This window comes from Oncorhynchus tshawytscha, linkage group LG08, assembly GCF_018296145.1.
Source record: "Oncorhynchus tshawytscha isolate Ot180627B linkage group LG08, Otsh_v2.0, whole genome shotgun sequence".
Lineage (NCBI taxonomy): Eukaryota > Metazoa > Chordata > Actinopteri > Salmoniformes > Salmonidae > Oncorhynchus > Oncorhynchus tshawytscha.
In genome coordinates, this window is record NC_056436.1 from 43,859,048 (window position 1) to 43,883,549 (window position 24,502).

General features: G+C 41.3%; 1 protein-coding gene across 1 annotated transcript in view; it reads right to left on the bottom strand.

The window, feature by feature from the left end:
• Nucleotides 1–4,415: 4,415 nt before the first annotated feature.
• LOC112255718 (MAM domain-containing glycosylphosphatidylinositol anchor protein 1-like) overlaps nucleotides 4,416–24,502 on the bottom strand; it is a 243,728-nt gene continuing 223,641 nt past the window's right edge. The window contains exons 16-17 of the mRNA XM_042326290.1: nucleotides 14,660–14,768; nucleotides 4,416–4,510 (exon numbers count right to left, since the gene is read on the bottom strand). Of these exons, the coding sequence (XP_042182224.1) occupies nucleotides 4,416–4,510; nucleotides 14,660–14,768 (204 nt within the window). The remainder of the gene's footprint in view (nucleotides 4,511–14,659; nucleotides 14,769–24,502) is intronic.

Below are 24,502 nucleotides of genomic sequence, written 5' to 3' on the forward strand. Positions count from 1 at the left end.
TTCTGTTATCATTTAAAATCATGTGATATTTTTCAGTTGCATCTGTTTCTGATGCATAATTTTTCTGTCCTAAGTCAGGCATTTCCACCTTGCATATCTCCTGCCTATACCTACAGATAGTTGTAAATGTACTGTATGTCCAACCGGCCTCACAACCGCAGACCACGTGTAACCACTCCGGCTTCTTCAGCTGCGGGATTGTCTGAGACAATCCACCCGAACAGCTGATGAAACTGAGGAGTATTTCTGTCTATAAGAAGTCCCTTTTGTGGGAAAAAAACATATTCTAATTGGCCAGGCCTGGCTCCCCAGTGGGTGGGCCTATGCCCTCCCAGGCCCACCCATAGTTGAAGTCCATAGATTAGGGCCTAATGAATTTATTTCAATTGACTGATTTCCTTATATGAACTGTAACTCAGTAAAATCGTTGAAATTGTTGCATATGGACAAAAAGGTGTTAACAGATAGGGCTTTTAGGATACTTAGCAATATTTTTTTCTGTGTTATTTTGTACATTATTAGACCATAATTTTTTTGTGCTATTACATACAGCTGGGAAGATATCACAGTGCCGGTAACTCACCAGCATTACAACTTTCCCGAATCAGATCTTTCTTCATACCCCTCAGGGCAATTTAACTGATTCCAGAGGCTAACCCAAAACATCACCGGAAGAGAAGAGGTACTCAGAGTGGACTTCTAGTTTGACCTAGGAGGCGCACACACCACCCACTGCTTCCGAGTATATTACTCGCTAATGTTAAGTCTCTGTATAATAAAGTTGACGAGCTCAGTGTGAGGATTTCCTTCCAGAGAGACATCAGGGATTGTAACATACTCTGTTTCACGGAACCATGGCTCTCTCGGGATATACTGTCTGAGTCCGTACTGCCAGTTGGGTTCTCAGTTCATCGCGCAGACAGGAATAAATATCTCTCTGGGAAGAGGAAGGGTGGGGGTGTTTCGTGATAACGTACAAGAACTTAAGTCTTTTTGTTCACCCGACCCAGAATACCTCACAATCAAAAGCCAAGCGTATTACTTCCCAAGAGAATTCCCTTTTGTTATAGTCACAGCCGTGTCTATTCCCCCTCAAGTTCTATCAACACATTGACTGTAGTACTCACATTACTCAAACACCCGACCACTGTTACTCCAACTTCCAGGATGCCTACAAGGTCCTCCCCTACCCTCCTTTCGGCAAATCTGATCACAAATCCATTTTTCTCCTCCCTTCCTATATGCGAAAACTCAAACAGAAAGTACCCATGCTAAGAACTATTGAATGCTGGTCTGACCAATCGGAATCCACGCTTCAAGATTGTTTTGATCACACGGACTGGGAGATGTTCCAGGTAGCCTCCGAGAATAAAATTGACAAATACACTGATACGGTGACTGAGTTTATCAGGAAGTGAATAGGAGATGTTGTACCCACTGTGACTTTGAAAACCTACCCTAACCATAAACCGTGGATAGATGTCAGCATTCATGCTATACTGAAAACTGAAACCATTGCATTAACCATGGCAAGGTGACTGGAAATATGGCCAAATACAAACAGTGTAGTTATTCCCACCATAAGGCAATCAAACAGGCAAAATGTTAGTATAGAGGCTAAGTGGAGTCGCAATACAACGGCTCAGACATGAGACGTATGTGGCAGGGTCTACAGACAATCATGGACTATAAAGGCAAAACCAGCCACGTGGCGGACACCAACGTCTTGCTTCCGGACAAGTTAAACACCATCTTCGTCTGCTTTGAGGATAACACGGTGCCACTGACATGGCCTGCTACCAAGGAATGTGGGCTCTCCTTCTCTGTGGCCAATATGAGTAAGACATTTAAGTGTGTTAACTCTCGCAAGGCTGCTGGCATTCCTAGCTGCATCCTCAGAGTGCAGACCAGCTGGCTGGAATGTTTACGGACATATTCAATCTCTCCTTATCCCAGTCTGCTGTCCCCACATGCTTCAAGATGTCCACCATTGTTCCTGTAGCTAAGAAAGCAAAGGTAAACTACTATCGCCCCGTAGTACTAATTTCTGTCATCATGTAGTACTTTGAAAGACTAGTCAAGGATCAAATCACCTCTACCTTACTTGACACCCTAGACCCACTGCCATCGCACTGCACACTGCCCTATCCTATCTGGACAAGAGTAATACCTATGTAAGAACGCTGTTCTTTGACTATAGCTCAGCATTCAACACCATAAAGCTTGAGGCCCTGCGTCTGAACCCCGCCCTGTGCAACTGGTACCTGGACTTTCTGACAGGCCGCCCCCAGGAAACAACACCTCCATTTCGCTGATCCTCAACACTGGGGCCCCACAAGGATGCGTGCTCAGCCCCCTCCTGTACTCCCTGTTTACCCATGACTGCGTGGCCATGCACACGTCCAACTCATTCATCAAGTTTGCAGACGACACAACAGTAGTAGGTCTGATTACCAACAATGATGAGACAGCCTACGGGGAGGAAGTGAGGGCCCTGGGAGTGTGGTGCAAGGAAAATAACCTCCCACCAATTGTCAACAAAGCAAAGGAGCTGGTTGTGGACTTCAGGAAATAACAAAGGGAACACCCTCCCATCCACATTGACAGGACTGCAGTGGAGAAGGTGAAAACCTTCAAGTTCCTGGGTGTATACGTTACTGACAAACTGAAATGGTCCACCCACACAGACAGTGTGGTGAAGAAGGCGCAACAGCGCCTCTTCAACCTCAGGAGGCTGAGGAAAAAACCCTTGAGAGCATCCTGTCAGGCTGTATCACCGCCTGGTACTGCACCGCCAGCAACCGCAGGACTCTCCCTTCAGGCCACCAACAGCACCTGATGTCACAAAAAGCCAAAAATATCATCAAGAACAATAACCACCCAAGCCACTACTTGTTCACTCCGCTATCATCCAGAAGGCGAGGTCAGTACAGGTGCATCAAAGCTGGGACCGAGTGACTGAAAAACAGCTTCTATCTCAATGCCGTCAGTGTTAAATAGCCATCACTAGCACATTAGAGGGTGCTGCCCTATATACATAGATTTGAAATCACTAGTCACTTAAATAATGTTTAAATATTTTATATTACTCATCTAATAGGTGTATTCTGTATTCTATTCTATTCCACTGTATTTTAGTCTATGCCGCTCTGACATTGCTCGTCCATATATTTATATATTCTTAATTCCATTCCTTTACTTAGATTAGTGTGTATAATACTGCACTGCTGGAGATAGAAACACAAGCATTTCGCTAAACGCTCAATAACATTTGCAAAACACGTGTGACAAATAAAAATGTTGATTTTGCATTTATATTTTGTTAGTATGAACATGCCCACTGGGTATAGATACCAGTTCAAAATATGGTTTTGATTTACATTTGCTTGAGTTGTCAACTAATGTGAATTAAACGTGAAATCAACAAAATAATTCCACTTTTTGGATTTAGGTTTAAAGTTGGGTAAAAAAAATACAAAATGCCCTTACATTGATGACTTTTTGCTAATCCAATTAGTTTTCCAAGTTGATTAAATGTCGTCACATTGATTTTGGGATTTGAAATGACATGGAAATAACATTGATTAAACCAGTTTTTGCGCAGTGGAGATTCCTTTTTATCGCTGACCGATATGAAAAAAAAGCCTCATGCAGTAAAAGTACTTCAAAAAAACACTTATTTGGAACAGAAAGAAAGAATAGATTGTATAAATTTGTGCTTCTTTAGTTCAGTTTTGTCGTAGCCTGTAAAGTCGTCCGTGTCCATGAGTGTTTTTCTTCACTTAAATGTTATTTAAACTTTTGCAATATATATTATATAGAGAAATGTATATGTACAATCTAACGCAGGTCTTACTGCAGCGACTGGTAGAGGAGGGGCAAGTGGGAGCTTCTTTCTTTCTATTTTTCTTTCTTTGTCAGTCACTCAGTCTGCCTTCGTGATGCGGCAGCTACCTAGCACCCAGCCCAAGGAGGCGAGGGGGAGGGTTCAAAAACAGGGGAGAGACCACCCCTTCTCTTATAATCCTCAGCCCCCCCCCCCACCACCCATATTTTTTTATTTTGTCCTTTGTCATCTTTGGTAGAGTGTCCGACACTTGTGTCCCAGGAATACGGGGTTGAGAAAGAGTAGATGGAGGTGACGGAAGAGTGAGAGAGTGAAGAGAAGTATGAAGCCGGGTGAGTGTCTGCTGTGAGGGGTTGGATATTGGGTGTCAAAGGTCACAAGGAGATGAGTATGACTGGGGAAAACAGCAGCATAAGACTGTAAAAGTGTGAGTGTGGAAAAGAAGAATGCGAGAGAAGAAGTGGTACAAGAAGAGGTACAAGCTTAGCCAGGGTGGAATGAGAGATATGAAGGATGGATTGGCGATGAAAACAGAAAGGTGGACAGGTGACGCTGTGAGTTGTGCTCATCATCTGTAGAGCAGCAGTAGATAGGAGCAGAGGGCGAAGGTCAGTGAGGCGGCCAATGGTTGCGAGCACAGCACCGGGGCTCCTCCAATCAGAACTGTGGAAAACACAAACAGAACAAACTAAATGGTCGGAGCACAATAGACTATTGACCACAACCAACAAGTCACATTGATTGTAAAGAGTTGAAGCCTTTTGGAATTTAGTTACTCTACAATACTTTTATCTAGTCTAGTAATCCATATGTGAAAAAGTATAAAAATAAAGCCTTGTGAGATATTGCAACTCAATCCCAAAGTGTTATGAAGAAAGAACATGTGAGGAGATGCGGTACTAAAACTACATCTGGAACTTTAAAAACCTGAGAGTGGAATGAGGGGAGTAAGGCTTTTTATCACTTCAGAGGCAGGATTCACAATGGAGATTGGATGCGTTGTCATAAGTGCTTTGAGGTAGCATCTAAGAGACAATTTACCCATTGATGTCATCATCAAACTGTTCGCCCCTTGTTCGACATGAATATCTCTACACCAAACCCTTTCAAAGAATAGCTGTTGTGTTGGGCAGGAAATTCAAAGCTCATAGGACAGATGATGTACTGTGCTTTTATAAAAATGTATGTCACTGCTTTTTTGGTACTCTGAGTAAGCATAGGGATTCAAAGAAATGTAATCACAAAGCACCTACAGTTCATGAGACATTTGCAACCCTTCCCCTCCTTTTGTCAGATAGCATGCAAATCCAGATACACACACACACACACACACGTGCTCTGTAACGCTTGTCGTCTGGGGAAAGAGAGGAGAACCAAAATGCAGCGTGATGATTATCCATTTTAATAAAATACTTTAACAACGAACAAAAAACAATAAACCGAGAAAATGAACGATGACGAAACAGTCCCGTAACGTGAACACAGGAAACAGGAATAATCACTCACAACCCACAATAAAAAAACAGGCTACCTAAATATGGTTCTCAACCAGGGACAACGATTGACAGCTGCCTCTGATTGAGAACCATACCAGGCCGAACACAGAAATAGAAAATCATAAGACAAACTAACATAGACAACTCACCCAATTCACACCCTGTCCATACTAAAACAAAAGACAAAACAAAGGAACTAAGGTCAGAACGTGACAAGCTCTTTATTCTTCCTGTCCTCTCCCATAGAGAAAAAGTTAAGTAGGGGTCTGCGATGGCTAAAGATCTGGGGCTGTATGTAATTTAGTGTCTTAGAGTAAAAGCTCTGATCTAGGATCGGTTTTGCCTTTTAGATCATATGGAGATAACTCTTTTGGGATAGGGGGCAGCATTTTCACTTTTGGATGAATAGCGTGCCCAGAGTGAACTGCCTCCTACTCTGTCCCAGATGCTAATATATGCATATTATTATATGGCAGGCGAAAACCTGAGAAAAATCCAACCAGGAAGTGGGACATCTGAGGTTTGAAGTTTTTCAAAGCTTGGCCTACCGAATACACAGTGGGATATGGATAACGTTGCACTTCCTACGGCTTCCACTAGATGTCAACCGTCTTTAGAAACTTGAAAGAGGATTCTACTATAAAGGAGGGGCTCATGAGACCTGTTGAGTCAGTGGTCTGGCAGAGTGTCTCAGGCTCGTGACGCGCGCTCCCAACAGAGTTACCTCTCGTTCCAGTGCTTTTTTTCCAGACATAGGAATTCTCCGGTTGGAAGCTTATTGATGTTTTATGTTAAAAAATCCTAAATATTGATTCCATACATCGTTTGACTTGTTTCTACGACCTGTAATGGAACGTTTTGAGTTGTTGTCTGGACGAAGTGCTTGCGCCTCATGAAGATGAATTACTGGGCTGAACACGCTAACAGCAAGTGGCTATTTGACAATAAATGATGGTACTTTATGGAACAAATCAGTCATTTATTGTCTCCCTGGGATTCCTGGGTGTGCCTTCTGATGAAGTTCATCAAAGGTAATTGAATATTTATGGTGTTATTTCTGACTTCTGTTGACTCAAATGGTGGACATTTCTCTGGCTGGATTGGGCTCTGAGTGCCGTTCTCAGATTATGCTTTTTCCGTAAAATCTCCGTTGAATTTCCGTTGAAATCTGACACAGCGGTTGCATTAACTTCTTATGGTATAGGGGACGCTTGCGTCCCACTTGAACAAAATCCAGGGAAAATGCAGCACGGCAAGTTCAAATAAAATTATATAAATTGAACTTTCATTAAATCACTTGTGAGATACTAAATTAAAGCTACACTCATTGGGAATCCAGCCAACATGTCAGATTTTAAAAAGGCCTTTCGGCGTAAGCATAAGAAGCTATTATCTGATGATAGCACAACAGTAAACAAAGAGAGTAGCATATTTCAACCCTGCAGGCGCTACACAAAACATATAAATAAAATATAAAACATGCCTTACCTTTGATGAGCTTCTTTTTTTGGCACTCCAATATGTCCCATAAACATCACAATTGGTCCTTTTGTTCGATGAATTCCGTCCATATATTTCCAAAATGTCCATTTATTTGGCGCGTTTGATCCAGAAATAAACAGCTTCCAAATTGCGCAACGTCACTACAAAATATCTCAACAGTTGGCTGTAAACTTTGCCAAAACATTTCTGACTGCATTTTGTAATACAACTTTTGGTATTTTTAAACGTTAATAATCGATCAAAATGAAGACGGGTCTATCTGTTTTCAATAGAGGCTGATAGGAAACTAACGCTACTTTTCAAGTCTTGCTCACTCTCAACAGCTTCTACCTTTTTCCAAGATGGCCATACTTCTTCATTGCACAAAGGAATAACCTCAGCCAAATTCCAAAGACTGGTGACATCCAGTGGAATCGGTAGCAACTGAAAACAAGTGTCTAAGAAATATCGTTTCCCAATGAACAGACAGAGACCTAAAAAAAAAAAATATGAACGGTTAGTCTTTGGGGTTTTGCCTGCTACATAAGTTCTGTTATACTCACAGACATGATTCAAACAGTTTTAGAAACTTCAGAGTGTTTTCTATCCAAATATACTACGCTAATAGTATTAGTTAAACGAGCGTTCATTATAATATGCATATCTTATATTCTTGGCAAGTATGCAGCTATTTATATCTTATATTCTTAGAGCTCATGCAAAGTACACGCTAATAGTATTAGTTAAAACGCAAACGACATGCTTGGTATTGAAATAAAGCTACAGTCATTGTGAATCTAGCCACCGAGTCAGATTTTTAAAATGCTTTTCGGCGAAAGCATGAGAAGCTATTATCTGATAGCAGCAACACCCCAAAAGACCCGTAGGGGATGTAAACAAAAGAATTAGCATATCGGCGCTACACAAACCGCACAATAAAATATAAAACATTAATTATCTTCTTTCTTGGCACACCTTGATGTCCCATAAACTGGGTCTTTTTTTGGATTAAATCGGTCCATATATAGCCTAGATATCGATCTATGAAGATGATAAACGGAAAAAAATAGCGTTTTAACGTAACGTCATTTTTTAAAAGTTAAAAATTCGACGATAAACTTTCACAAAACACTTCGAAATACCTTTCTAATGCAACTTTAGGTATAACTACACCATCCATGTAAATTCGATAGTTGGTCGTGTGGAAAAATGTCCGGAAAAACACAGAGACAATGCCTCAGGTTGGTGGTCGGAGGGAATCGGTTCCCTTTGGTCGGATCTTCAAATTCTGAGGAGACTCTATACATCCTGTGGAAGCTGTAGGTACTGCAAGCTCGGCCTCATTTAATACGGTTCACCTTTAACAATTCCTGGGAATGGATATTTTTTTCCATCTCCAGTGATCAGATTTTCCTATTTCGATGAAACAGACGTTCTGTTATAGTCACAGCCGTGATTAAACATTTTTGGAAACGTCTGAGTGTTTTCTATACACACATACTAATCATATGCATATACTATATTCCTGGCCTGAGTAGCAGGACGCCAAAATGTTGCGCGATTTTTAACAGAATTTCCGAAAAAGTAGGGGGGAGGCTTAACAGGTTTTAAGAAGCTAAGGAGAGTCTGTCTTTAATTCTGTGAATAACAATTGTGTCTTTTATCAATGTTTATTATGAGTATTTCTGCAAAATCACCGGATGTTTTGGAATCACAACATTACTGCACGTAACGTGCCAATGTAAACTGAGATTTTTGGATATGAATATGAACATTATCGAACAAAACATACATGTATTGTGCAACATGATGTCCTATGAGTGTCATCTGATGAAGATCGTCAAAGGTTAGTGATTAATTTTATCTATATTTCAGCTTTTTGTGATTCCTCTCTTTGTCTGGAAAAATGGCTGTGTTTTTTTTTACTTGGCTCTGATCTAACATAATCATATATTGTGCTTTCGCTGTAAAGCATTTTTGAAAATCGGACACAATGGGTAGATGAACAAGAAGTTTCTTTCATTTGCTGTATTGGACTTGTTAATGTGTGAAAGTTACATATTTCTAAAAAATATTTTTGAATTTCGTGCGCTGCCTTTTCAGCAGAATGTTGTCGAGGGGTTCCGCTAGCGGAACGCCTATCCTAGAAAGGACAAGGAGAGGAGTGACCTGATCCTAGATCATCATTCATACTCTAAATTTTTTGAATTGTGTTTGGTATATTAATGGCTGCTTACAGTAATGGCGTAATGGTGAGAACGGCTGCCGTTTTATTGGCTCTTAGCCAACCGTGGTATTTTGTTTGTAACTTATTTTGTACCTAATGTTGCTGCTACGTCTCTTATGACTGAAAGGGCTTCTGGACATCAGAACATTGATTACTTACCTTGTATTGGACAAATATTTTTTCTTTAATGAATCCGACGGGAGGGATTTACTCCAGATACCCGAATAGGCCCTCATCTTCGTCATTCACAGGGGAAAGAAGCTGAGATTTTGAGGAAGATTTTGGGGTGCCTTGTGAGGATCAGGCAAGTAGTGGCTAATCTGTCTTTGCCATCCGTATAGTTAGCCAATGGACAACCACTGGAAAATAACTGGGACGAACTAAAAGCACATATATTCTACCAACGGGACATTAAAAACTGTAATATCTTATGTTTCTTATGTTTTGGCTCGCCTGAGGTAGAGTATCTCATGATAAGCTGTAGACCACACTATCTACCAAGAGTGTTTTCATCTGTATTTTTCGTAGCTGTCTACATACCACCACAGACTGATGCTGGAACTAAGACCGCACTCAATGAGCTGTAAGCAAACAAGAAAACACTCACGCAGGGAATTTTAATGCAGGGAAACTCAAATCAGATGTACCTCATTTTTATCAGCATGTTAAATGTGAAACTAGAGGGAAAAAAACTGTAGACCACCTTTACTGCATACACAGAGACACGTACTAAGCTCTCCCTCACCCTCCATTTGGCAAATCTGACCATAATTCTATACTCCTGGTTCCTGCTTACAAGCAAAAACTAAAGAAGGAAGCACTAGTGACTCGGTCAATAACAAAGTGGTCAGATGAAGCAGAAGCTAAACTACTGGACTGTTTTGCTAGCACAGACTGGAATATGTTCCGGGATTCTTCTGGTGGTATTGAGCAGTACACCACATCAGTCACTGGCTTCATCAATAAGTGCATTGATGATGTCGTCCCCACAGTGACTGGACATACATACCCCAACCAGAAGCCATGGTTTACAGGCAACATCAGCACTGAGCTAAAGGGTAGAGCTGCTGCTTTCAAGGAACGGGACTCCAACCCGGAAGCTTATAAGAAATCCCGCTATGCCCTCCAATGAACTATCAAACAGGAAAAGCTTCAATACAGGACAAAGATCGAAACGTACTACACTGGCTCCGATGCTCGTCAGATGTGGCAGGGATTGCAAACTAATACATACTAAAAAGGAAAGCACAGCCAAGAGCTGCCCAGTGACACAAGCCTACGAGATGAGCTAAATAACTTCTATGCTCGCTTCGAGGCAAATAACACTGAAACATGCATGAGAGCATCAGCTGTTCTAACTGTGTCATCACGCTCTCTGCAGCCGACGTGAGTAAGACCTTTAAACAGGTCAACATTCACAAGGACGCTGGGCCAAACGGATTACCAGGACGTGCACTGCGAGCATGCGCTAACCAACTCGCAAGTGTCATCACTGACATTTTCAACCTCTCCCTGTCTGAGTCTGAAATATCAACATGTTTCAAGCAGACCACCATAGTCCCTGTGCCGAAGAACACTAAGGTAAACGGCCTAAATGACTACCACCCCGTAGCACTCACGTCTGTAACCATGAACTGCTTTGAAAGTCTGGTCATGGCTCACATCAACACCATTATCCCAGAAACCCTAGACCCACTCCAATTTACATTCCGCCCCAACAGATCCACAGTTTATGCAATCTATATTGCATTTCACAGTGCCCTTTCACACCTGGACAAAAGGAATAACTATGTGAGAATGCTATTCATTGACTACAGGTCAGCGTTCAACACCATAGTCGCCTCAAAGCACATCACTAAGCTAAGGACCCTGGGACTTAACACCTCCCTCTGCAACTGGATCCTAGACTTCCTGACGGGCTGCCCCTGGTGGTAATCTTAGGTAACATCACATTTGCCATGCTGATCCTCAACACAGGAGCCCCTCAGGGCTGGGTGCTCATTCCCCTCGTGTACTCCCTGTTCACTCATGAATGCACGGCCAGGCACAACTCCAAAAACATCATTAAGTTTGCCGATGACAGAACAGTGGTGGGCCTGATACCCGACAACAACAAGACAGCCTATAGGGAGGAGGTCAGAGACCTGACCGCGTGGTGCAAGGACAACATCCTCTCAATATGATCAAGACAAAGGAGATTATTGTGGACTACAGGAAGAGGAGACACGAGCACGTCCCCATTCTCATTGACGGGGCTGTAGTGGAGGAGGTTGGCGTCCACATCACCACCAAACTAACATGGTCCAAGCACACCAAGAAAAGCGATTAGGCCTGGCTTGCAGTCGGCGTTCCAATTCATCCCAAAAGTGTTCGATGTGGTTGAGATCAGGGATCTGTGCAGGCCAGTCAAGTTCTTCCACACCAATCTCAACAAACCAACAAATCTATATGGACCTTGCTTTGTACACGATGGCATTGTCATGCTGAAATACAAAAGGGCCTTCCCAAAACGGTTGCCACAAAGTGAAGAGGGCACAACAACACCGATTTGGCATGGGTCCCCAGATCCTCAAAAAGTTCTACAGTTACACAATCGAGAGCATCCTGCCTGGTTGCATGGTATGGCAACTGCTCGGCATCCGACCATAAGGCGCTTCGGAGGGTAGTGTGTACGGCCCAGTACATCACCGGGGCCAAGCTTCCTGCCATCCAGGACCTCTACACTAGGCAGTGTCAGAGGAAGGCCCAAAAAATTGTCAAAGACCCCAGCCAACCAAGTCATAGACTGTTCTCTCTGCTATCGCACGGCAAGCGGTACCGGAGCACCAAATCTAGGTCCCAAAGGCTCCTTAGCAACTTCCCATGCCATAAGACTGCTGAACAATTAATCAAATGGCTACCAGGACTATTTGCATTGACCTCTCCTCCTCTTTTTTACACTGCTGCTACTCAAATGGGAGCAAGGAAAACCGCTGGTTGGCTTGGCAAACAAGACAAACTGGCACAGAGAGACAGGAAACAAAGGGATATATACATTGGGGATAATAAGCAACACCTGGAGGGGGTGGAGACATTCTCAAGGACAGGTGAACCATATCAGGGTGTGACAGTGTCATGGTGTTTTTTTCAGATTGTGGGGGCTGTTTTGTTTGACTTCTGTGTGGCTTTTGACATTATCGATCATAGTCTGCTGTTGGAAAAACGTATGTGCTATGGCTTTACACCCCGTGCTATAGTGTGGATAAAGAGTTACCTGTCTAACAGAACACAGAGGGTGTTCTTTAATGGAAGCCTCTCCAACATAATCCAGGTAGAATAAAAAATTACCCAGGGCAGCTGTCTAGGCCCATTACTTTTTTCAATCTTTATTAATGAATTGCCACTGGCTTTGAAAAAAGCCAGAGTGTCTATGTATGCGGATGACTCACACTGTAAATGTCAGCTACTACAGCGATTGAAATGACTGCAACACTTAACAAAGAGTGGGTTGCAAGGAATAAATTAGTCCTAAATATTACCCACATATATCATTCTTCATCGTTGCGTCTGCTTATACATACAGTTTGCCCAGGTGTGTGGGCTGCATCTTTCCTCTACCCCAATCTCCTCTATCCAATAATAGCTAATCTGTCTCAGCTAATCTATCTGGGCTCCTGAGCGGCACAGAGGTCTAATGCACTGAATTTCTGTGCAAGTGGTGTCACTACAGTCCCTGGTTGAAATCCAGTCTGTATCACATCTTTCTGTGATAGGGAGTCCCATAGGGCAGTGCACAATTGGCCCAGTGTCATCTGGGTTTGGCTGGGGCTAGACCGTCATTGTAAATAAGAATTTGTTCTGAACTGACTTGCCAAGTAAAAATTTAAAAAATAAAGAAAATAGCTGCACCACTGCGTCAATCACACAGGCTAGCGTAGCCTAGTTTTCTGTTTACACCCTCCATCAATAATTCACTGTATTCCTTTAGGATCCCTGCTATAACTCCTTTCTTCCCCACTAGCCCTCGTCTCTTTCGCTGCTATCTCAGATGAGGTGTTTTGGGGGAGGTAGAGTGGTTTTCTCGTTAATTATTTACTGACCCACCGATGTCTCTTGATTTGTTTTGGTTGTCTTGGCCTGTTGCTTTCGGTTAGGAAGGCATCCAATGCACAGAGATTTGTAATGTGTTGGATAGTCAGGTCGCTTACCTCCCCATTTGATCTGTGGGGAAATGCATGTGCCTTCAGCTATGTTGGGCACACCCATAAGTGTTGAAAATATTAACGTGGGCACCCTCATGAGTGGTAAAAATACACAGATATCAACACTGTACCAGACCACTTTCTTTCCCAGATTATTGTCTACAGTATGTCTAACTTGATCCCTCGATATTGTGATAGTACAGTAGCTTTATCTTTTATAATTGACCATTTCCCAAGATCCCCCATTCATTTACAAACAAAATGTTAATGGTTCTCTATCACTATTTCCCAGACTGCGCTTGAGGTCAGGGGCAGCTTCAAATCAGTTTAGTGCCAGCTTGATTCAATCACTGTGGTCAGTGGTGGTCAACGGACACAAGAATACATTGACAGTGAGAGCTTTCTCACTTACAGATAAATAATTGTCAATAGAAGCCATCGTGTGGAGTTGTTCAATTGTGGCTGCCTATACAGTGGCAATGAAAAGCTCTTTCAATAATGGTTAGTGCTTTGGTCAGGGCTGTATGAAGCCATTGTATGGAGTCTGGTGTGGGTAGCATGGAGGAATCCTATAGCAGTGTCAATGAAGGTCAAGGCGCGTTGTGCCTTGCTACACAAAAAAAATGCTAGGTTAAAAGCTACCCAGTTTTGGGTAAATAGTGGACAGAACACACTTTGGGTTATTTTTTAACTAGCCAGTTGGGTCACTGAGCTATGCACCACTGGGCCAGATCATAAGACTGGAGGTGTGGTTTAGTAGGGGTGTGGCTTTTAGATTATTGTTTTTGGCCACCTGTGAGATTAAATGTCGTTCCGGTTAATCTGTTCTGTTGTACTGCCAACAAGTGTTATAGTTGAGTGCTGACATTTTTGTTGCCCCATTGGGGGCAGCTCCTCCCCCCATTACTATTTTTATGTCACATGTCTTCTGCAATTTGTTCTCCTCACTTCGTCTATCTTAATCTCTTGCTCTCTCGCCTTCTCTCTAACGCCTTAAATATCTCTCCTCATTAATATCATTCTGCCACCAGTTTCCATTATTAGGGTCTCTGCTCTCTGGTTAACTAAATTCCCCCCTTCTATCCCTCTGTCTCTGGTTTCCCCAAATCTTAAAACAATTTTTAAATTCATCCACCTGCTGCAGAAAGCGTTTATTTATTGCATATTACATTTTCAAAGTAACCATACAGCATAGAGTGTAGCTTTGGAAAAAGGCCAGCGTCTGTGAAAGGGCAAGATCTCGACAATGTTTCAGTGAAACTGAACAATTCTTTCCTTATACTATGTTTGGTTTGTAATGGTGAGAATGTGATAGACTGTGTCTGCCTTTAGTGAATTGGTGAGATTAATAGACAGATTTTGACCTAAGATCTGCGTCAAGGGGCAACTTCCCCCTACACCTACAGTAATATTGTGACATACATACCTGTGTTGGAAACGGAATTCTCCTGCTTGCATTTCCCTTTGGTGACTGATACATCATCGATGGCAATGTCCCCTTCGTAGCCCGATCCCCGAATGGCCTGAAACACCACCTGGACAGGGAAAGAGAAAAACAGACTTTAAAAAGGGAATAACTTGGCTTTCCATAGAAAATTAACTTCCACTTGCATTGCCAATACCACCAAAGTATTGTGCCAAATTGCTGCCAAGAATGACATAGACCTACAAGTGATTTACCACTCCAGAATATTACCACTCATGAATTTTTTTAAATTTTGACACTTAGAGCGTATTCCATTTGGAGAAAAAAGGAAACCACACCAACCACCACAGCAACAACAAGGAGAGAACACTTTCATCCATAATAGCATTCACCTCAGACTGGTGGGTAATCCATTCTTAATTCTCTTAATGAGAAAACAAAAAAGGGATACTGCATATCCATGGCGAATGATTGCGGCATATTGAGTGTGAGGCAACGGGCATTCATTGATGTTAGTGTATACTCTGGCTCGTGTGTGTTTGTGTGCCTTGATATTTCTGTGCGTGTCCATTTTTAAACTATTAATTGCTGTGAGTGTATGCTTATTATGGTTGCATCCCTACAGGTTGCAATTAAGGCACCACAGGACAATCCACGCCACGCGTACTCGTCCATATAAGGATAAAACGCCACACAGCCTCTTGACCCACAGTTGACCAGGTGCTCATCAACTACCAGCTCTCTGACCACTCTCTCTCTCTTTCTTCCAATTTAGCACAAAGGTGGATGGCGCGGCTCTCTCGCTGCTATTCTCTAATTGTATCCCAGAATACACTCCTTGGAACGAGGGACTCCTTTGAATAAATAAAGAATGCCTGGAGAGGAGGTTTTGACAGGGATGGAGGGAGTGAAGGGGTGAGACTCTGACAGATGTGACCGGTCTACTCATTTGCGAGGATTCTTTATTTGATTTATCCGCGAGGTGGAAGAAGGGCGGAGGGGTGGCTAGGCTAATTGGCCAAAGGGCCGTGGTGGGCGGACAGGTGGTGTTGAGGAAAAGAGCCCATTCACACAATGTCCAATTATACTCAATGGTATTAGTCACACTGCTATAAATGCACACGAACACACCTTACAAACCTTTGTCCTTGTGTGCATATGTGTGTGTGATTGTGTGTCTAGTCGGCCAGGTCTTGCTATTCATTTTTATTCATGTATTCACTTCCATAGCTCTTTCGAGTAAATCCCCTCATCTAATAGGCAGAGGCCAACGCTGCCGACAGTACAAGCCTGATTTATTATAGGGCAGACAAGCCTTACTGGGGGCTCTGACACACACAAACACACACACAGAAACACATGCACGCACACACGCAAACACACATAAACACACATGCACTATGGCTACGAGAGAGAGAGCAAGAGAGGTGAAATTGAGAAGATTGAGAGAGACATGAGTGTGAAGACAGAGGGAGAGGATTGAGAGGGAAGAGAAATACAGAGATAGGAAGAGAGCTGCCAAGGCCCCATGAATTAAACAGCTAGAAAGCTGGATGTGTGTGTGTGTGTGTGTGTGTGCGCACACATATGACTGTCTTTGTGCATGTATGTATGTCTTTGTGCACGTGTATGTATGTCCATGTGGTGTGTGGTTGTTATTGATGTGTGTGATTTATCTTTGTAAAGATTGGGGTATCTGCGTGAGATTTTGAAAGCTTGTGTAAACATCTGTAAGTGGGGCTGTGTGCGTGTCTGTCTAAATTACTATGCTCTCCTCACTTTGTTTTCTCCTGCTGGAGGGAATACATTTGTAGCAGTAGAACAGGGCTGTCCCTAAAGTCTGGCTCAGCTCCCTATGACACACACCCACAGGCGCACACACACAGGCTTGAGGGCATGCAGATACATGCACACTTTACACACGTGCATGCACAGCAAATTTGCAAGTGTTTGTGTTAAGGTAAAAAATGTTGTGAGTGTTATAACTGAGTGTTGATTCCAGTGGGGTTAACACCAGTGGGATTAACATTTTCACCATGTGGCTACCAAAATACGTGTTATTTTATTCACAGTGGAATCAACACTGCGTGGTTTTGTTGTATTTCAGTCAACTCTCTCAGAGTGAAAAAGACATGTGAGGGTCCTCATTATCATTCCTCCCTGAATGCTTTGTTGCAGGTTGAGGTTAAGAATAGTTTGTTCTAGTATCTATGTTTCTGCATGCACATTGATTATACTATACAAAGATAAACTCTTCTAAACTAATCCAATCTGTAATAGTGAAAGGTCATTCGCAAACGAACAGCTCTTTTTGAACAGATCTTTTTGATGAACGTCAGGAACCCGAATCACATCAGTGAAAGACCCGTACATTTGGATATTGCTACTACTGCTTTTTAAGCTCAAAACAAACGTTTTCTGCAGATACAGAGGGTGAATTCTCACTGCAGAAACAATAAATAGCATGGAGAGTGCGTCTGGACCGTGCTGATTTTTTCATTGTGTAAAATAAGGAGCATAATTGTGAGAATGTCTAATAATTTGGCCAGGTAAAAATGTATTTGAACAACATTTCACGATCTGCCTACCTTTTGGGATATACATTGGTTCTAGGTCGATTTTTAAGCATTATTAACGAAGAGCTGTTTGGGAGCCACTCTTTTACGTGAATGTAGCAAAATGAGTCAGCTCACAGAAAAGACTCATCACCAATCTGTAAGGGGTTGGACTTATTGCACCCTTTTTAGAGATGGATGTTCCAGTTTAGATGGTTTAGGTAGTATTGTTTGTCAAGTCCTTGACCATAGCAATCATTCTGAATGCATGTTGTGGGTGATAAATGATTCCAATTGTTTGATATTGTTAGCAGTTGATGTTATTCTTTAATAACACAGACCCTAAAGCAAATAAGGGGGAGGAAAATTGGTTTATTCAAATAGGACACATCACTCCCCTGTTCTCAGTGATTCTCTCCTGTGATTCTCTCCACAGAACAAACGGACAGGATGTAGTTCATAACCCAGCCCTAGCCTGTGGTTGATCAATTAGAATTTCTTGCAATAAAACTGGGCCAAATAATTCTCTCTACTATTATTCTGACATTTCACACTCTTAAAATAAAAAATAAAGTGGTGATCCTAACTGACCTAAAACAGGGAATTTTTACTTGGATTAAATGTCAGGAATTGTGAAAAACTGAGTTCAAATGTATTTGGCTAAGGTGTATGTAAACTTCAGACTTCAACTGTAGATTTCCCTATGTAAACATGTCCTGATTTTCAGGAAAAAGTTGGACATTTCACCTAGATATCCCAAATATGATGACTGCGGTGTACAACATAGAAGCTTATCAGATTCTGATCATCTTACTATACTTCTTCACCCAAGATTGGCCCCCGATTGCTAATCAATCAGTTCTTCATTCTCCAGGCTCTGCTTTGTCATCAAAATGGACAACCTTGCAATGAGTGTCATGTATCCATCTAGATTTTCCCTGGACTTTTACTGCTGACCTCGTTAGAAGCTAAACTTGATAAAGACCTTCCCATTTTGGCCCTAATGTCTCAATTATTTTGGCCCTAATGCCACTGTCCTGGTACTACGTCATGTCCCCCCTCGGGAGTTATTCGCCACACCTCTTTTACTTGTCTGTCTGCTTACCCTACTGCATTAGAGAGTTGTATGCAATAGTTAAGCATTGTGTCACTCATAAAGTGAATATCTGCTTTTCTCAAATCGAACGTGCCTGTCACTATCACATTGTACATTGTAGTAACTGCCCATGCCCAGCCTAACTTCCTCATACCCTCCTCCACAATGCTTGAACCATCTGTGTGTAAAATAAACTCAGGGTTTACCAACGGATGACTCTTAATAAACCCATCAAGGAGCAGATCCAAAAACAACTCACAACAGTCATGTTCAAGTAATGTGGTCTCTGGGGGAAGCATCAGAGTAGCTGGATTACATGGTGTGCCACGTCACCTTCCCTTCAGAAATGTTCATGTAGAGTCTAGTTGCATAAGGCCTAAAATAGGTCGTTTAAATGAGCCTATCCACACCTTTGCATCAATCTTCAATGGACCAATAGAAATTGATAATGGTTCGGTCTGTTTCATATCTGTGTTCCCTCCCCCCCCACACCTGGGCAATACAGTGACTTCAGTACCTACTAAAACATCTACTGCAAAGTTGTTAACCATCATGTTCACATATTCCATCCGATTTCATATGTACACCAGCTGAGATAGGACGTAAGAGGGGTCTATTAGTTTCCCTCAACAGCATCCAGCAAACTCTGCTGCTGAGCCGGAGAGAGCTTCTTAAATTTCTGCATCAACATTGTGTCATTGGGGCTGACATTTTCCATTTTCCCTTAGACGAACCGTGCTTCTTCTGGCAATTCCTCATAGGAACATGTTTTCTTTTCTGAAATTCTCATTGCCGGTGACCAGAAATCTCGCAATAATGACATTCACCAGGTTTCTTTTTTGCTGAATGAATAATGTTGTTGGTTTCACTCGGAACCTGCACAACTCTGATACCCACGTCTCGTGGATGCTTCAAAGTTTTTGAACATTCATCCAACTGTTTTGGATATGCTGATTTTTGTGTGATTACTGTCACTAGAGGTTTGTCTTTACTTACTTTTACAGCCTGTGTTCTGGTTGGCCTAAGACATCGTTTGTCACTGCTGTCAGTATCTGTTAACTCAAAGCCAGGCAGTGCTGACCAGATGTTTGAAACCCAATCATCCTTGCACAACTCAGCCTGAGGGTAGATTGAGGGAACAAAGGGTCCTCCACATGTTGGAGCCAAGTCTGTTTGTACGACCCTTGCCTGTAATTGTTGAATTTCTTCATTTAAGGTTTTGATCTGTTCACCAAGAGTTTTGAAACTTTCCTCATCCTTCTTCATTGCCCTGTCATGATTCTCCAGAAATAATTTATCATCCCTTTTTCTTACTTTGGTTAAAACAGTTAAAGTCAATCGTGTCTTTGTCAACAATGATGAAATATTTCTTTATTTTGAATTGCCTACACTTCTCTACTTTGAAATGGTTCTTCATATACCTAGACAGAGAATTTACCATCTATTTTATGCTCATATTCAGAGGAGCTGTTCCGTCCTTTTCCAGAGCGGTTTTCCCACTTAACAATGGCATTATATTAACTTCAAAAGTTGTATAATATATATCTCTATGTTTGTACATTTATTTAACCCCATATATATATATATATATATATATGGGGTTATATATATATATACATACATACACACACACACACACACACACACACACACTACCGGTCAGAAGTTTTAGAACACCTACTCAATCCAGGGTTTGTCTTTATTGTTTATATTTTCTACATTGTCGAATAATAGTGACACATCAACACTATGAAATAACACGTATGGAATCATGTAAACTCAGCAAAAAAAGAAATGTCCTCTCACTGTCAACTGCAATTATTTTCAGCAAACTTAACATTTGTAAATATTTGTATGTACATAACAAGATTCAACCACTGAGACATAAACTGAACTGAACAAGTTCCACAGACATGTGACTAACAGAATAATGTGTCCCTGAACAAAGGTGGGATCAAAAGTAACAGTCAGTATCTGGTTTGGCCACCAGCTGCATTAAGTACTGCAGTGCATCTCCTCCTCATGGACTGCACCAGATTTGCCAGTTCTTGCTGTGAGATGTTACCCCACTCTTCCACCAAGGCACCTGCAAGTTTCTGGACATTTCTGGGGGGGAATGGCCCTAGCCCTCACCCTCCGATCCAACAGGTCCCTGGGAAGTCTCTTTATATCCAAAAACCTCTGTTTTGTTTGCGCATTTTGTTCTGTAATGCACAGGCTCAAACGCAGTCACAACAGGCAGACGAAAAATCCATAAAGTTCGTAGAAACATGTCAAACAATGTTTATAATCAATCCTCAGGTTGTTTTTTGCCTAAATAATTTATAATATTTCAACCGGAGAATAACGTCGTCAATATAAAAGGTAAACAAGAAAGGCGCACTCTCGGTCTCGCGCATTAAAAAGCTCTGTGACACTGTGGTGTAAACTCATTCAGAGTGCTCTTACTCCCTCATTTTTCAGAATACAAGCCTGAAACAAGTTCTAAAGACTTGACATCTAGTGGAAGCCATAGGAAGTGCAATTTGACTCCTACGGCAATGGATACTGTAATGGCATTTAATAGAAAACTACAAACATAAAAATATCCCACTTCCTGGAAAGATTTTTCTCAGGTTTTCACCTGCCAAATCAGTTCTGTTACACTCAGACGTTATTTTAACAGTTTTGGAAACATTAGAGTGGTTTCTATCCAAATCTACCAATTATATGCATATCCTAGCTTCTGGGCCTGATTAACAGTCAACTTAGTTTATGTAAACTTCTGACCAACTGGAATTGTGATATCGTAAATTATAAGTGAAATAATCTGCCTGTAAACAATTGTTGGAAAAATTACTTGTGTCATGCACAAAGTAATGTCCTAACCGACTTGCCAAAACTATAGTTTGTTAACAAGAAAATAGCCGAGTTTCAATGACTCCAACCTAAGTGCATGCACATTTCCAACTTCAACTGTACATATCACTCATTGCATGCACTAATTTTAACCTGATTTGGTTCTTTTAAAATTATATTGGTCTAGGCTCACCCAGCAATTATGCCATTAATCAGGAGATTAAGAGTTGACTCCCAAAGTGTGGGTTGTGCTCAGCCTTCTGTCTTTCCTCTGGATCAACACACACAGTTGATACATTTTTCTCATTGTTGTTGAGACCAATATATCCGGGTCAAGGTACCAAATGTTAGCAGTTGATGTTATTCTTTAATAACACAGACTCCAAGGCAAATCAGGGGGAGGAAAATTGGTTTATGCAAATGGGACAAATCATGCTTGGAAATAGATGGTCATTCTCCCTTGTCCTCAGTGATTCTCTCTTTAGTGATTCTCAGGATGTAGTTCATAACCCAGCCCTAGCCTGTGGTTGACCAATTAGAATTTCTTGCAATAAAACTGGGCCAATGGCCAAATAACAAGTATTCTATTTCAAACTCAATGTATAGACAAATTCATCCCATGTCTCTGCATTAATCCCCTGTTAAAGAAAGAAACACTATTTCCCTTGATCGTTAGTACTGTATTGAGCTCTCATCCTCTGTCTCTGCGTTGTGTATTTATCTTCAAAATATTATATTAATATTCTCCCACTGGCTGGATTCCTATAGGCATTACCAATCACTTCACAAAATAATACGTGTTATTCCCTAACACTAAAAAAGAGAAACAGCATCAAATCTAATAAAGTGTTCATTTATTAGGGACCAACACTCGTTTGTGAACACTTAGTTTAACACTATTTCGTTGGGTCACATATCACATATCACATATCATTGTATTTGTATTTATTCAGGATCCTGGGGTCCAGCAAAGGCAAAAACATTACAATACATTCACAGATTTCACAACACACTGTGTGCCCTCAGGCCCCTATTCCACCACTACCACATATATGCAGTACAAAATCCATGTGTACGTGTGTGTGCATAGTGCGTATGCTATCATGTGTGTGTGAATGCGCCTATGTTTGTGTTGCTTCACTGTCCCCGCTGTTCCATAAGGTTTTTAAAATCAAATTTAACTGCTTGCATGAGTTACTTTATGTGGAATATAGTTCCATGTAGTAATGGCTCTATTTAGAACTGTGCACCTCCCATAGTCTTTTCTGACTTGGGGACTGTGAAGAGACGTCTTGTGGGGTATGCATGGGGTCCGAGCCGTTCAAACAGACAGCTCGGTGCATTCAACATGTCAATACCTCTCATAAATACAAGCAGTGATGAAGTCAATCTCTCCTCCACTTTGAGCCAGGAGAGATTGACATATATGTTATTAATATTAGCTCTCTGTGTACATTCAAGGGTCAGCTGTGCTGCCCGGTCCTGAACCAACTGCAATTTTCCTAAGCCCTTTTTTGTGGCACCTGACCACACGACTGAAAAGTAGTCCAAATGTGACAAAACTAGGGCCTGTAGGACCTGCCTTGTTGACAGTGCTGTCAAGAAGGTAGAGCAGCAACTTATCATAGACATACTTCTCTCCATCTTAGCTACTGTTGTATCAATATGTTTTGACCATGACAGTTTACAATCAGTTTACAAGATTTAGTTGAGGTTTAGTGAATGATTTTTCCCAAATACAATGCTTTAAGTTTTAGAAATATTTAAGACCAACTTATTCCTTGCCACCCACTCTGAAACTAACTGCAACTCTTTAAGTGTTGCTGTCAATTATATGCATATTCTAGCATCTTGTCCTGACAAAATCTCCCGTTTAAAACGGGAACGTTTTTTTCCCAAAAATGAAAATACTGCCCCTAGAGTCGCAACAGGTTTTTAAACAGTTAGAGTTTAATGGCTGTGATAGGAGAAAACTGAGGATTGATCAACATTGTAGTACCTCCACAATACTATCCTAATTTCCAGAGTGAAAAGAAGGAAGCTCCTACAGAATACATTTTTTCCAAAACATGCATCCTGTTTGCAATAAGATAAAGTAAAACTGCAAAAAAATGTTGCAAAGAAATTAACTTTTTAGGGATTTTCACTTTGGATTTATTGCGTGCCCATAGTGAACTGCCTCCTACTCTGTCCCAGATGCTAATATATGCATATTATTATTACTATTGGATAGAAAACACTCTGAAATGTCTAAAACTGTTTTAATTATGTCTGTGAGTATAACAGAACTCATATGGCAGGCAAACTTCCAAACAGGAAGTGGAAATTATGGGGCTGGTTGATTTTAAACTCATCGCCTATTCGCATCCCAGTGATATATGGATCTGTTCGCACCTCCTACTCCTTCCACTAGATGTCAACAGTCAGTAGAACATGGAATGAAGTCTCTAGTGTGATGTGGGACCAGATGGCAGCTATTTGAGTCAGTGGTCTGGCAGAATGCATGATATCGCTATGCGTTCCATTACTCTGTAGACAAAAACGAATGCTCCGGTTGGAACGTTATTGGATATATATGATAACAACATCCTGAAGATTGATTCTCTACTTAATTTGACCAGTTTATTCAACCTAGAATATACCTTTTTGAGGTTTTCGTCCGAGTTCGCCTGGACTGGCTTGTTTGTCATGTTTGGACATGTGAACTAAACGCGCTAGCAAAAGTAGCTAATTGGACACTAGTAATGGACATTATCGAACAAAACAACGATTTATTGCGGAACTAGGATTCCTGGCACTGCATTCTGATGAAAGATCATCAAAGGTAAGGGAATATTTATGATGTAATTTCTTACTTCTGTTGACTCCAACATGGCGGAGAAATGTTGTGTACCTCTGAGCGCCGTCTCAGATTATTGCATGGTATGCTTTTTAAGTAAAGTTTTTTAAAAATCTGACACAGCGGTTGCATTAAGAACAAGTGTATCTTTAATCATAAGTAAAACATGTATCTTTCATCAAAGTTTATGATGAGTAATTCTGTTATATGACGTGGCACTCTGTAATTACTCAGGATATTTTGGAGGCATTTCTGCACATGGCGTCAATGTAAACTGAGATTTGTGGATATAAATATGCACATTATCGAACAAAACATAAATGTATTGTGTAACATGATGTCCTATGAGTGTCATCTGATGAAGATTATCAAAGGTTAGTGATTAATTTTATCTCTATTTCTGCTTTTGTGACTATCTTTGGCTGGGAAAAATGTCTGTGTGTTTTTTTGGATTTGGTGGTGATCTAACATAAATACACTGCTCAAAAAAACACTTAAACAACACAATGTGAATC